Here is a 16,014-nt window from a genome sequence, read left to right on the forward strand (position 1 = left end):
TTGCTAACATAAAACTAAATTACTAGAAGCTTGATATTATTCAAACTGTACTTTTCAGTGTGTTGTGAAATATAATTCAAAACCTGACAAATATATAGAAGTTTTTTTCTGTGATACTGAAAAATTTGAAAAACCAAGTCTTGTGCTGTTTTCATTCACATAAAGATTTGAATACATCCTGTTATCAGTATTTTTGATAGGGTGGTATTACGTTGCCAACCTTGTTTTCTTGGGAAAGGCTGTTTTTTATTATGAAATGTTGCCTGTCCTACCTCTGTTTCAACTGCCGTAGACTGAGTTGGATTGTGATCTTTAAGGTCTCCTCAAGTTTAACATTTCTACCACCTTTTGATTCCAAATAATAAAACACAAGAGTTAATCCGGAATTGCGGTAGAGTTTTCTGGGGAGACTCTGAACGACCTTGAGACTCTTCCTGCCGCTTGGCTTGTGTCTGGAGAACTCTTAACCAGGGAATTAGTTTTGGGGGGATGACAAGATTTCAAAGCTAATCTTTCACCTGTAAAATACTATGTGAATTAAGTTCTAATTACTTTGAGCTCACCACATAACCTATACTCTCCCACGATGAAGCCTAGAAAGGTGTTTATCTTGGTGAAGGAAATAATTCCCAATACCTTTGCATTCAAAGACCCTCATTCAAACTTTTGTTAGAAATGCCTTGGGTTCTACAAGATCTACAGCAAAGTGGCTGGCTACCTACCTCTCCTCCAGCCTCGGACACCTCTACTCTGCAGTCATTTGTTTTCCACCTAGTGGCAGAGATGCGACTTTGCAATTTGAAGAACATGGATGGAAAGATTCCAAAAGTTTGTAATATGGTCAGTCTTAGTCACATCATGGGACACAGCATGATACACAGTCATGGGATAGGGGCAAGTTTCTCAGTCTCTCAGAGTCCCAGTTTCATGATCTATGGAGTGGGGATAATAATGGCACCTACCTGACAGATTAACAGAGATAACATAAGAACACGAGCTCGGCTCCATGGGAAGTGCTCATTAAATATTATTTCCTTCCACTCTGTTATGTGTGTATGTGTGTGTTTCTCTGATCTTTCTTATTTAGCTGTAACCTCCCTGAGAGCATGTGCACTTTCTGAGAATGAGATATGCCTTTAACCTATCTGTGATTTTTATACTGTTTTCTTTGTCTTCTATCACCAGAGATTGGCACAATGTGTGGCACAAAGGAGAGAATCAGTAAATATTTGCCAAATGACTGAAAAATGAATTTGGGCCCACATGATGATTGAGATATTTTAGGGCAAGGGTGCTTCTATTAAAAATGTGCTGGCGGAAATGCCTCGAGGAATATTTTTTTGCTAGTAGCTTCAAAATACCCCCTTTCACCAGACGGTGAAACTTTTTGACTTCCTTTCCAATAGCGGAAGAGAATACAGTGGAATTTTCCAAACTGGAGACTTTAGGGAGTTACTGATACTTTTACGACATATAATATAAAAACAATTGTATCTGTGCCCAGAAACCTTTTAAGGAATGAATTCCAGAATCCAGTTTTATTTGGTTTTGGAAATTTAATAAGTGGGTGACACAACCTAGACCTTGTTCTTTAAATAAAAATTAGAGATTTACAATTAATAGCGGCAAAACAAAAATATCAGCTGTGCTTTATAGGGCGGTGGAGTGTGTTCCGTCTCACCAAGGAGCCAGGCAACAAGTGGGCATTGTGTTAAGGTTTCAGAGAAGGGACACAGGCATGTGGCTGAATGACAGCTTATTAAAGTCACCAAGCAAAGGCCACTGAGACAGCATGCATGTAACCAATCACCATTTTTCCTCTTTGCTGGAGCCTCATGGAAACGGCACATGCAGCTGAAATTTCAAGTGTGATGCATAAAAAGTGTTAAGGTTCTCATGCTGTAAATGACTCAGCAGTTCAGGAAATGAAGCAAAATAATTTTTTTTAAGGTATCAGTAATAGATGTAAAGTAAACACTGTGTCTAGATTTTCCAACACCCTTGGAGACCCCAGCTACATATTCCGCATGCTATAAAGCATTAATGTCCTTAAAATGGTCATCATGTCACCCCTGCTCATATTCATTTTCTTCCTTCATCCTTCCCATGGATTAAAGGGGAACTGTTGTTGCTGCCACTGTGACCTGGGTAGAGATGAGGTAAGTGTGAGACTGGAAGCCAGACAGAGCTTGTACTTACTGCTCGCTTGGAAGCGAAGAGTTTCTCGACATCGCCTTTGGTGACAAGTCATAGTCGCTGTCTGATCTGTAGAGAAATGACTCTCTGCGCTGGCTGTGCCCAGGAAAGGTGGTGTGAAGTACCAGCCCAGAGGAAGAGCTGGCCTGGGGATCCAGTGGACTCCGACCTGGGGAAGGGCCATTTTCCACATCAAAGCTTAAAGAGAAAGCAGGAAACTCTGGTCACATGATAACCATGGAGGAGGACGCATAGTATACACTGAGAACCAATGTGTGGCAGGTACTATATGCTAAGCATTTTACATAAAACTGTATGTACTATGGAAAGTTTTAATCCTCAGGACAGCTTAGAGTTGCAGTCATTATTATTTTCATGTTATGTATAGGAAACTGAGTCCCACTGAAGTTCAGTTATTTACCCATGCCCACCATTAGCAAATAATGGAGCCAGAATTTGAACCCAGGAGCAAACTCCATGGTCTTTCAGTGACATGAGCAACTTTGACAAATTCAGCATTGGTGCCAGGCATACAACAACTTGGTGATAATAAGCAACTCTAGCGGGACATTCAGCACAGCTCTAGGTGTCAGACACTGAACTATCACATGAGTAAGTCTCCCTATCTGGAAGACTTCTTCCTGTCATGAACAAATATCACAGTCTCATTAAATATACAATACACATATTTCTAAATGTTTCAGGAACAAAGTGTTATCCTGACAACCTCCACTGGGTGACTAGATGGGAGGCCCAACCTGAGATGTAATATTCATCTGCAAATTTAACCACAGAAAATGACTTAATTAATCTGCTAACACCAAATTACTCTCCAAGGCTGCAGAGCTTTGTCTCTGGGAGAGGATGCATTCACTGGCTCCCACAGAGGAGTGTCATGAGGTTTCCTATCAGTCTTCGTCACTCTAGAAAGGTGGCCTCAAGCCCACAATTATTTGAACGTGCTCTGATCAACGAACACAGAGATGGGAGCAGTACAGATTTTATCTCTTGTTTTCTGTATCCCCACGCCTGGTATTCCCTTGGGCACTGTGCCCTTTTCACATTCTCCTTTATCATCACATATGCATTTTTTCCTGCATACACAACCTCTCTTAGCCTCAAATTGACAGTAACCCTCTTCCCTAGTATTTCTCCAGAACTCTCACTGCTCCCCAGCTAAAGCTTTGCAAAGAGATGTTGAACAAAAGATATGGGGCTGAGGATGCTCCCTTTTTCAAATTCAAATTAGTGATTTTTCCTGTATACTAATTCAGCTGCCATGATTTATGTCTACATTCTTGGTTCTTTCCTTTCACTAGTTCTTACAACCAGCTCTCTTTGGGTGAATTTTGCTTATATTTCTTCACTTTACAAAGTGCTTCCTCCTAACAACCCTGTGAAGTATATAAGATGATCCCACTCTACATTTGAGGTAAATGAGGCTTAGCAAGATGTAAATACCTTGCTCAGAGTCATAGGCTAGTAACTTGTAGAGCAGAATTGGAAGACTCATATCTTGCAACTAATTTCTTTACAACCTCAGACTTTCCTAATGACAGAACTCCAGGATGGCCCAATGGATAACTGAGTGAAATTCCTCTTTAGTCTCTGAATTCAACCAAAGGTAATTTGGTACGTAAAGAGTCAGTTAGACTATAAGCAACCTTGGCTGCTCTCTTGAATGAAAACGGGGAGGCAGCAAATTGAAGCTGTAGGTTTCCTTGAAACATGAGGAGAAGAAATGGCAGAAGGCAGGGTTATAATGCTTCCCTGGAGATCATTCCGAGAAGCTGCTTTTAGACAACCCACAAACTCCAGGTGTCTGATAAGAAGCAGAAAGTGATAATGTCTGGGTAAAAGGCCAAGGAAAAGCTACAACGATCCAATGTGTTTGGTCTTTCAAGGTACTGTAGATGAATTTTCTCAGTAGGCTAATGGTCTGGGATGGGGCTGCCTTTCAAAGACCACAGGTAGACAGGCAGGTGGGCAATCACTCATACTACCAACCTATTTGCCAGCCTGCCTGGAGGCAGAGCTATGTTGTTAACCACATACATTGCAACAAGCGAAAATATAATAAAGTGACTTGCAAACTTCCCTCGGGTGAGATCTGTCGTAGTTGTTGAGCAAAATAAAAAGCACCTTTGTGGATAAGCGCTTTTTTTGTGTGCCACCCAAATCCCATAGAACCAGTAGGTCATGGGCTCTGAACCCTTTTTAAAGGCAAAGTAGGTAGGTTCTTAAAAACTGAAGGAGGAATTACACAAAGCTTAACAGTGGGCATGAGTTTAGAAATTTCATGTATTTATGTTGTTATTCATTGGTATGCATCTGTGCAACCTTTCTGGATATTAAAACCCTAACATACTTTTTAAACTGTTAGCATCCATCCACTGCCCCAGGTCCTCCGGGATCAGCTGGACTTCCTAGTGATCCAGTAACTAAAGGATTGGTGTCTGGAAGCACTGTGCCTGTGTCCATTAATTCGTCAGTGCTCATGCAATGCCAGTCATTAAATATTATGAATGCCACTGCTGTGTGTATCTGTGCTAAAATCTTAGGGGAGGTGCCAAGTGGGTATGCCCACCAAGCTCTCAGAACTCTTTCCATTGAGGGTTTCCACCAAGGCTCATCCTGCCTTCTATTTTGCTAAAGGCATTCCTAGTGGGCAGAGGGTAAGTCCACAAAGCATTACCCTTAAAATGAGCATCACAGGCATTCTGTCCCTAGTATTAGAATCCAAGAAGTTTACTTCTGCCAGGAAAACTGGGGTTAGAATCTGACTCCAATGCTGTCTCCAAGATGACCCTCTTTGCTTTTGTTTTCTTTCCTTCTTACCCTACTTAAACTCATAGGAGAGCTTGCTGGAATTTAAACGAAGCCAGGGAAGAAGTCTCTGATGCAAAGAAGCAGTCTTAGGGAGACAAATGGCCTTTCATATTCCCTGGGGCACTACTTCAAAGCAACCAACACAGATGTACAACTTTGGAACAAACATGAATCACCAACCAGACACCAGCCCCAGTCACAGCAAAATTAGCGGGCAGACATCACAATACGTCCCACAGATCCAGGGAGTGAGGAGGGGTGTGGGCAAAGGGAAGGCTGAGGACAGGCTTTATAAGCAAAATGAATATACCACACAAACTGAAATACAATTAGGAAGAAAATGGAATCTACAGTAGCAGAAACAAACACATAAATAGGGCCATTATTTGTTTAGGGTAATTTTTGCCTCTGCCTTCATGAGGACACACATTTCATCTTTAGGCTATTTATATTTTAAAAAATAATTATAAAATAAATACAAGAATATTGTATAAAACTTAGACAATAGAGAAAAGAATAGCATCATTACTAGCAGTTTATTTTTTTCTCTTCTGAATATTTTTTTCTTGCAGGTTTGGATCTTGATTTTTTTCACAAGTATTTGTTATGTGCTACAGTTTTCAGAATTAGCATTTTCCATTAGCTGCTTCATTCAGTTGCTGTATCATAGTTTTCTCAAGCATTTTCTCTACTCTTGCTCCTCATATTTGCAATTCTGAATAATGTTGCAGTTGATACCTTTGAGCTTGTAGCTATTTCAACATTTAAATTAGGTCACACAGAAGTTTCAGATAGATTAAGAGAGGAAGTTACTCACAAGTTTCTGAATATTTGATTGTGACTTGTAACTGCCTGGAAGGGGTTACCCTTATCCAACCTATGGACACGGCATTGAAAGTGGTCTTTTCCCTGGGTCCAAAGAGCCTGCCAAGCCCTGCTCTCTGATCTTCAGGATTCTTTATGCTTCCTGCTCACTTGGATCTGCCTGCTTCTCCTTGCCTCTGCCAATATCCCTGGACTGAATCAATTGCTCATCTGAGACCTAATGTTTTAACAGCCTTCTCTTATTTTGTATCTAGTGTTCTCAGCTCCTCCAGGCAGTGATGGTGGGTGATAGGCTGTAAGAGAAGCAGTGCTTCTTTGAGCTAGTATCTTCAAAATTCAGTTCATGCCATCTCCCTGAGTACGCTCTCTCTGACACTACAGTCCAGTTTGATTTTAACATATGCTCCTCCTGTGTGCTCCCCCAGATTCCTTTACCATAGTACTTTATCACAGTACGTGCAATTCTATTTTAATTCTCTATTTATTTACTGCTCCCCAATACATGGTTATCTCCAAGCCAGGAGGGACTCAGTATTACTGAGTATTACTCATTCTTGTATCCCAGGCATCTGGGTCAGAGCCTTGTAAACAGTAGGTCTTCAAAAAAATGTGGACAGAACCAACTAAAATATACTGTAACTTACTGTGAAATGTTTCTCCAATCCCTCCCCTCTTTCTGCTTCCCTATACCCACCTGAGACCCCACTGCCATGTGTTTCTACTGTTTCCTTTAAATGAATCTACAGAGATGTGACATTAATTTATTTGTTCGACCTTGTGAGACAGTGATCTAAATACAATAAGATTTTTTTTTTTTTTTTTTTTTAAATGTACTGCTGTATTCTCCCTGAGCAAAACAAATCTGCATAGTAATATCACCGGCTTAGCTGTCTGAGATGGTCGCATCTTTACATAAACTCCCAGGAGGAGAAAAGCCTTCTTATATCAGCTTCTGTCTGCCATCTTCTCATCTCTTCGTTTTTCAATATAAGCAGGAACGTTCTTTGCCCCACAGTTATTATGGTGGTTTCCATTCCTGGGGAATCCTTGCAAAGCCAGCCCGGAGCTGGTGACATGTGTGCCAGCAGATGGCAGCAGACTGCTGCACTGTCCTTAGGCTGCAGGCCCCAGCCTCCAAGCCCAGCAGGTGGGGCTGCTGGCAGTTTTGGAGGGAGAAATATGACTGAAGCCTTATTCGTAAGCCTGGGAGGAAAAATCAGGGATAAGGAAAAGAGCCACAAGGTGTACCATGAAACCTTTGATTAACCTAAGAGAAGCTCTACTTCCAAGAATTCAAGTTAAACCAGTTGGTCGCAGAAATGCCTGCAATTGTCCCCAGGGTGGCTGTTTCCTGATCCCCAATTACTTGCACAAACTCCAATTTCTGTAACAAAGACACGTGAAGCAACATCCTAGGAATAATTAATTTCTGAACCAAAGGAGATTTTTCGTTTGCAACTTAGTCATTCTCTAGGTGAGCCTCTTTGGCTTATTCTAACAAATAACCCGCTAGAAAGACTACAAAGTCCACAAAAGAGATTCAAATACACAGGTCCGCAGAATAGTTCACTGCCTTTTTGGAGAGAGCTCTTGCTCTCTCAATTTTGCATTTCTTTCTTAGAAATTACTCACTGAGTCTCTTCTGTATCATTGAATTACCACAACTCTGGCAGGCTAATTCTTTTTGCCCCATTTCAAAGAAGAGAAAATGGAGGCTCCAAAATGTGAAACTTCATTCGAAAAATTCTAAAGTGTGACCTCTTTTCATTACACCTTACAATCTGTGCCCTGACACCTCAGATGTCTCCTCAGACTCCTTGATTCCAGAACCGGCCATGCTAGACTGTACTCCTCTGTTTACTTCTCTCTCTCATTCCACCAGACAGTGACCTCCTTGAAGCAGGAATGAAGCCTTCATTTGGTTTTGTATTCCCAGGGCCTAGAGCTGAGTATCACACCAAAAAGCATATAACAAATATTTGTTAAATGAATGCAAAAATCTCATAGTTTTTTCTCACATCTGACAAAAAGCCAGTTCCATTTGGATTAAAACCTCTGGCAGGTGATGACCTCACTGGAGCTCTTAAAGGGAGTCACTAGGTTCTTCTTTCCACACTCTCCCTGCAGTATCCCAGGAACTCCATCCTAGCAGTTTTTGCTTATGGAAAATGTTGTTTCTATAATAAAGTGCATGTTTCTGCATAGAGTGTGTATGTTGTGGGGGGAGGTATAGTCATGAAAAAATGCTGGGTTTCTTTAAATTTCTGTTGGAAAATATTCTCCTCAGTTGTACTCAAAAACTGACTGTAATCCCAGCTACTCGGGAGGCTGAGGCAGGAGAATCACTTGAATCCAGAAGGCAGAGATTGCAGTGAGACAAGATATGCCACTGCACTTCCAACTGAGCGACACAGTGAGATTCCGTCTCACGAAAAGAAAAGAAAGAAAAAGAAAATGACACTAATGTCTTCAAACGCTTGTTTATCATTTTAATAAAAACAAATAACTATTTATCTATCTACTTAAGTGATTATATTGGCTGTCACTTCAAATGTACTATCTGATCCCTGTAGACAGAGGAGTTTAACAGGCACATGTGTTTTTACCCACAATGACAATGACCCATCTTTCTATAATTAGTCACTGCAGGCTGCAGCCAGTCCTAATTTCTAACGAAGGACTAAGCTGTGAAAAACACAGCCAGCCTGATAAAGAGCCCATGTCCTAGCAGAAGGCAGGCAGAACTCCTCTGGCCACAGCTATAGCAGAATATTACAGTTATGCCATAAGAATTCAGTTCCAAAGTCTATGAATTCCCTTCCACAGACTAGGAAGAAGAACTCTGATGTTCAGCTCATCTGAAGTCTAGAAGCAGCTTCCATTGCTTTTTCTTCTTCCAGGGCCTTTGAAAATTACATTCATGGCAGTAATCCAAAACTGCTTTCCCCACAGAAAGGCTTAACCAGAGGTAGCGCAGGAATGCTGAAGAGCTCTGAGATTCTAGCGATCTGGCTTCTACTTCCAGCTCTGTGGGGGAACTAACTGAAATGAAACAGGGGCTCCCTGTATCCTGCCCCCCACACCTCAGTCTTTTCCCACTGAAATGAAGTTGCGAGGTACCCTCTAAGATTAGACAACTTGCAGACATTTTGGAGATAGAAAAAAGGTTGGTTCTCAAGTGTGGTTTTATGTTAATGGTCATGAGCATTCATTTACTCAACAAATATTTAGCAAGCACCCACTATGAAACAAGGCACTGTTCTCCACCTGAGAATACAGCAGTGTATGAAACAAGGTCCCTGAGGGAAAGATAGACAACAAATAGGAAAGCAAGATAGTTTCCGATAGTGAGAAATACTATGAAGAAAAGCAAACATACAGTAGTGTGATAGAGACCGAGGGAATAATGTTTCTTTAGTTTGGGTAGGCAGCAGGTCCACTCTGTCCAGTCATGTAGGCTGTCTATTGCACTTCACCAGGAAATACCGTCCATCTTTCTCAGGCAGTGTCGTTTGAGTTGAGATCAGACACAGGTAGTGGTAAAACTTGTCCTTAAGTTCTTTCCTATCCTCATTTCTATACTTCAACTAAAGAATTGAGTCAGATGATACTTAGGTTTGAATCTTTTTCTTATTTTTAACCCCAGTGCTAAGGGCCATGCCTATCATGTCTGATGAATAAACAAATGAATGAATGAATGGTTTAAGGCCAAGGAATTTTTATAAACTCCCCTTGATACCCACCACAGACAGCACAGACGAACTTCAACAAGACTGACTGTGGGTGATATGGTGATACTCAGTCATCTCTTGCCCTGTACCCTAATCAATTCCTAAAAGTTAGCTCCATAAAGAAGAACTGGGAATGTGCTACCAAATACCACCTGCAGGGAGGAGCTAGAATGCCTTCCAGAGAGCTCCAAGCCCAAAGGAGAGGCCCAGTGCCCACACACAGCAGCACTCATTCACATCTTTTGGTATTGATGTGGTGAGCGGTGGAAACGCCACAAGTACCCCTCAGTTCCTTTGTTAGAAAGCTTTAATTTTGACGATAAATATATTTTGCAAATTATTTTACTTATTGATTGAGATCCTTTTCTGGGTTGTAAACATTTCGCTATAAAGAAATGGGTGAACAATGAAAAAAGAATATCAACACTTAGTTTTTCTACTGAAATTGTTAAGATAAGTATCATTTTTTAAAAGTTTTGTTTCAAATGCTTAGGAGTATATTTTAGTGTGATTCTTTGGTAATTTCACATTGTGTTGTTCCTATGTCATACTACTTAATGCGTAAGCAGAACATGACCATATGTAAATATTCCCTCTTCATAAATATAGAAACATTATTTCTAGCAAGTTTACAAAATGCTCTGTCCATCTATTTCCAGGTAAAAATGTTTTTCAGAAATAATAGGAATTATAAAGTATGTCTTTATGTATTCTAATTATGGCTGAAATTTCACAGACTCACTTTCAAACTCTTATCTACTAAAACCCCTAAAGGATGTTACAACTTTTAATAATAATTACCACTTTTTATAAAACAGTAATTCCAAGGAAAGGAAAAGTTCTCTAAAAGAGATTAATTTTGTGTGGCAATTTTTTTTGTATGTAGACATTATAAAGGGCCAGGGAGGGAGGATTGCTTTGCATTGATTCTGCCCCAGTGTGCACTTTTAGTATGCAAAATATTCTACTTGCTCAATATTTTCCAGGCTACATTCTCCATTTTTTAAAAGTTATCATAAGAGGTTGTTAAATGCTCTATTAATAAAATATAAACACTTTAATTCATAAGTTAAGTATTTTTGCCAACAAGACAATCTAGTAATTAAGTAAGATTTTTATTAAGAAATACAATGTCAGTTTCCAGTAGCTCAAGATCAATTAGGGAGATGAGATTGATCTGGGAAAACTACTTCTTATTAAAGTAGTGATGGCTTCAAGAAATTGCTGCTTTCTTTTGTAAGTTCTCACTTACTATTTGAAAATCAGTTCTAGATATCTGTTTGAAATCTGTATCTAAAATATTGCAGATAAATGGTCATTTAGCTTCTGTTTGTATATTCCAGCGATGGGACCATAGGAACCACATGACATAATGAATTAAAATTTTGGATTGATTTAATTCTTCAAGACTTGGCTAGAAAACTTTAGTTTAATCTTTACCCACCCTTCCCCCTACCTCTAGTTTTCATTCCCTGCTCCCAACCACCTACTCACTCGTTCTCCCTCATCGAAGTAAATGGAGCCACCATCTACTCAGTTGTACAAACCAGAATCATCCATGATTTTACTTCCTTTCCCAACCTCCTTTCTCCTTTTCCGTTGACCAACAGGTCCTATCCACTCTATATTGAAACTATACAGTTTTCTGTAACTCTGTTTCCACCATGGTTTCAGGGCATTAAAATCTCTCATCTGAACTGGAATAGGCACCCCATGGATCTCTCCACTTCTACTGCCCCGACCCTGTCCTTCAAACTTTCTCACATAACAAGAGCAATCTTTTAATACAATAATACAATCATGTCACTTCCTGTAGGACAAAATCCAAACTTCTTGCCATGGATCACAAATTTTCACGTAATCTAGCCCTTGCTACACCCCCCGTCCTCATCCAATACCACACTGTCCCCTGCTCAGTGTGATTCAGCCTCAGAGGCTTCCTTTCTGTTCCAGAACATGCCAAATCCTTTCTCAGTTCAGCAATTTTGCACGTGTGTGTTTTCCTTCCTGGTATATCTGCTTTGCTTTGAACAGTCCCTGGCTGGTAGAAAGTGCTACATAAATATTTGTCAAGTGAATGAATGAATAAATGTTGGTCTTTCTGTTTGTTTTCTCCTCTACTCTACTCTCTGGATGGCTGCCTTCTTCTCATTCTTTAAGCTTTAGTTTAAGTCATCTACTAAAAAATGTCTTCCTTAACCCATTATTTAAGTAAGTTCCCTTCATAGCACCTATTAAAGCTTTTTGCTATATTTATTTGTCTTTTTTTCCCTTTTATTGCCTTCCTCTCTCATACAACTCTAAGCCCCATGAGGGCCATCTGTTGCACTTAATGGTATATTAACTAGTGCCTGGCACTTTCCTGGGACACACTGCGGGTTATGAACAAATGTTTGCTCAATAGATTAATGAATGAATAATTGACTGTGTGAGTGCATTAAACACCAACAATAACCTCCGTGGTTCACAGCAGACCCAACTTTTGTTTTCACAAAGTATTTCTTTACTCAGAGAAGGGCTATTTATTTATTACCATTGGGCCAGCTCCCACATCAAGTCTAAGGAAACTTAGATTTAAAATATAAGTTAATGTAAAAACTTGTCCCAGGTTTGAAGCATTTTTGTCGTTACTATTCTGTGTTTATTTCAGAAAATGAGACTGGTTTTCAGATCAAATTTCACAAGTCTTTGACTTTTAAGGAGAGCTTCAGGGAGGTGTTGAGGTGCACATCAAGGGTGCATTTTCAGTTCCAGGTTTGTGAAATAGCATTACTTAATATTTCAAGAACTTCGTATTTTTAAAAACAATTTATATTCTCTTGAGAGTGAATAGGCCATATATTTTCTTTTTGGTGGAGGTAGAAAGGTGGAAGGAATGGCAGTATGGTTTGCTGTAAATTCAAATAATAATCATAAAATTGGAAATCAATGCCTCAGCCTCCGGTCTACATAGCACTTAATAGTGTTTATGTCAGTTAACATCTGGCCTCCAAATAAAATTATCAGTCTTGAACACTGCACTTGCAGACAACCTGGCATTTGGATTTTAAATATGTTCTTTTGGGAAGGGAGGAGGGGTGAGAGAAGGGGAAGCAGAGAAAGTAGAAGTGGAAAAATGATATTTCAGTATCTTTTCACTTGTACTTAGGCAGTAAAGCATAGAAAAGCTATATATTTTTTTCTCACAGGTATTGAGTAGGCACAATGTGCCAAGCCATGTGCTGTACATTTGGTATACATTACCTCATTTCATTGTTCTAATCACCTTGTGAGGAAGGAAGGAACTTGATTTTATAGATGTGAAAATTCAAATTTAAAGGGCTTAAATAACTTGCTGACAACCACTTAGCTATTAAATGGTACATCATGGATTTAAAAAGAGTTTGGTTGGATCCATTAATGAATCAATCAACTCACACGTGTAAACATCTGTTCTGTCTTTCTTCTTGCTACTATGGATACATTTCTGTGATTTTATCAGAAGCCAACTCCTCTGTCCTGAACCCTGCCCTCCTTCATCTACTCATGGTCTACCCTTCTGCATACACTTACTCTCTCCCGCATCATCATTTTCCATTTTGCACGAGCAAACAAGCTGTAAAGTTTTGTATCAAAAACAAACAAACCCTCAAACAAAAAGTAACTAGTAAAAAGATTTTCATCAAACATATGAAAGTTGAAAGAATTCATCATCTCCAGCAAGCTTGAAGTACAAGAAATGTTAAAGGAAATCCTTCAAGCAGAAGGAAAATGATACCAGATGGAAATCTGGTTCTATACAAAAGAATAAACATTTTTTTCTTACTATTAAAATTTCTTTAAAAGATAAGTGATTGAAAAGCACACATAATAACAATGTACTGTGAAGTTCATAACATATGTAGAAGTAAACTATATGACAAGAGTACAAAGGCAAAGAAGGGGGAAATAGAAGTGTATTCTGAAGATTCTTATATAAAGTGGTAGAATATTGCTTAAAGGTAGACTTTGATAAACTAAACATTTATACTCTAAATCCTAAAGTAACTATTAAAATTTAAAAATGAAGATATATATATATATACATGTTAGCATATATATATATGCTAACAAAGAAAACGGAAGCATTAAAAAACTATCCAAAAGAGAGAAGAAAAAGAAGAAAAAGCATATAATGAACTGCTAAATTTAGCCTGAAAATTCCTCTGTACTTTTAACGATATAAATTAACTGAAAGCTTAACTTAGGCTTATACTTTTGTAACAAATAGCTGAGCTCAGCCAACCACAGCAGCCAAGCTTCAATCATGGATGGCCAGGTAATCATACTAATCAAGCTGTTTCTGTACATTACTATTGTTTTCTATTAATAAATGCTGCTGCCCCACACTGGAGCGCTGCTCTCTGAGCCTGTTCTGATGCGAGGGCTGCCCGATTCTGAAAAAATCCTCTGCTCAGTTAAACTCTGTTAAATTTAACTTGTCTAAACTTTTTTTTTTTCAACAGAGCAGATAAGACAACATAAAACAAATAGCAACATGGCAGATTTAAGCCTGACCATGGCAATATCACCTTTAAATGTAAATGGTCTAAACATCACATTTTAAAAGGAAGACATTTTCAAGATGGATTAAAAAAGCATGACCTGACTACATGTGGCTTATAATAGACCACTTTAAATATAAAGACACAAATAGGTTAAAACGAAAAGAATTGAAAAAAGATAAACTATGATAACACTAATCAGCAGAAATCTAGAATGTCTATATTAATAAAAGAATAAGTAGATTCCAGAGCTAAGAATATTACCAGGAGTAAAAAGGATGATTCCATAATGATAAAAGAGTCAGTTCTTGTCCAAACCGATGGTCAATTCTTAGTCACTATCTTTCTCAAATATCAGGAATATTTGGCCCAAGTTATCCTTCATTTGACTTTCAAGGTATCTCTCCTCCTGGTTTTTCTCCTATATTCTTGGCTTCCTAGGTCTTTTTCCAAACTCTAACTTTTTTTTCCAATTCTAAATGTTGGAGGGCCCCTAGGCTCAGCTTTATGGTCTTTTCTTTCTCTACACTGATTTCCTAGGTGATTTTATCAAGTTTTTATCATGATAGAGAATAATATGTATTCACCAATGCTTCCCTAATGTGTTTAAAACAGTGAGAACTACAGAAAGAATATGATGAATGACTAATCCAGCTAGACAACAAAGCTAGCACACTGTATATCCCCAAAAGGGCAAACAAACAGTTTAACAGATAAAGGTCTGAAAATGTAGTACTGATGCCAGGTGCTGCAGGAGAGGTGCCCAGACAGAGCTTTGCAGTGTATTTGAGGCACTGTCTCTGCACTGCTTTTGCACATCATTGCCCTCTGCTCTGGTGGTAATCTTATGGAAAATGCGTCCAATTTCTATAAAACTACTTAGCATTGATCTTGCATCTGAGGAGTTTCAGAAACGTCAACATTCCAAAAATAAATGGTATGATGATTCTATTAAAGCTCAGTCTCCAGGCTTTGCTGTTCTTTGCCATTATTTTTAGAAATTTAATCTTCCTGTAATTTAAACCAAATGCCTACGAGCAGGTCTTAGCTTGCTCTTCATACGACTGGACAGTCCCCAATTTCATTCCCCAAAGCCAAATTAAGGTGGAACCAGTCAGGATTGGGAGATGTCCTCACTATGACAGTATCCTTGAGGAACTGTGATAATCTTTTACCTCACTCACACTTGACCCCCGCATGGAGTATAAAACTCCTGAATCACTGTGATAGGCTTGGTTTTTCTTTCCATAGCAATCCTTTCAAAAGAGGGAAATAGGAGCAGTGTTTTGAAGTGAATAGAGAAGTCTTTACTTTTTAACCAATGTGAGTTCATTTTCCTCATTAGATATCAATACCAATTTAAAAACCTGTTTTTAAAGAAGGCATTGTTATTTTACAAATCCATCCTTTGAATAGCAGCAACAGTTACTGCCTTCAAATTTAAGTACTTGAGAAAACACATTTGCAAAGCATTTCTTTCAACTGCTTCTCTTAGAAGCCTGTACTTGGACTCACTCAATCACAAACAGTAAAACAAGTCATTTGAAGGGTTGATTTATTTGATACAGACATCCCTGAATACTTCTCAGCTCTGTCAATTACTCCATTTCCTCGTTTCATGTTTTCACAACCAATTCTCTCAACATGGATTTCCTTTTTAATACTCAATTATCTTAACTTACTGGTAAATTACTCAGTTGAATCAAAACATCAGTTTGAGTAATCAAAAGGACAGAGGGCTCTTCACACAGTGTTGCTGACTCACATGTTGCTGACTCACAGATAGATTACTGTTTTCTGTGCCACCTCAATAATGTGACATTATTTGGACAAATAAAAACCAGCACCTTAAACGGTCTAGCTGAGTTTATTGCATGTAGCTTCTCAATTTTATCAGAGTCACTTAAATT

The 16,014-nt window shown here is 38.9% G+C and overlaps 1 protein-coding gene across 2 annotated transcripts in view; it reads right to left on the reverse strand.

Moving 5' to 3' along the window:
* PDE4B (phosphodiesterase 4B) overlaps nucleotides 1-16,014 on the reverse strand; it is a 446,330-nt gene that overhangs the window by 126,420 nt on the left and 303,896 nt on the right. For both annotated transcript variants that reach the window (XM_007978423.3, XM_007978424.3), the window contains one exon: nucleotides 2,200-2,394. In XM_007978423.3, coding sequence (XP_007976614.3) covers nucleotides 2,200-2,394 — 195 coding nt within the window. The remainder of the gene's footprint in view (nucleotides 1-2,199; nucleotides 2,395-16,014) is intronic.

The sequence above is a fragment of the Chlorocebus sabaeus genome, chromosome 20 (assembly GCF_047675955.1).
Source record: "Chlorocebus sabaeus isolate Y175 chromosome 20, mChlSab1.0.hap1, whole genome shotgun sequence".
Lineage (NCBI taxonomy): Eukaryota > Metazoa > Chordata > Mammalia > Primates > Cercopithecidae > Chlorocebus > Chlorocebus sabaeus.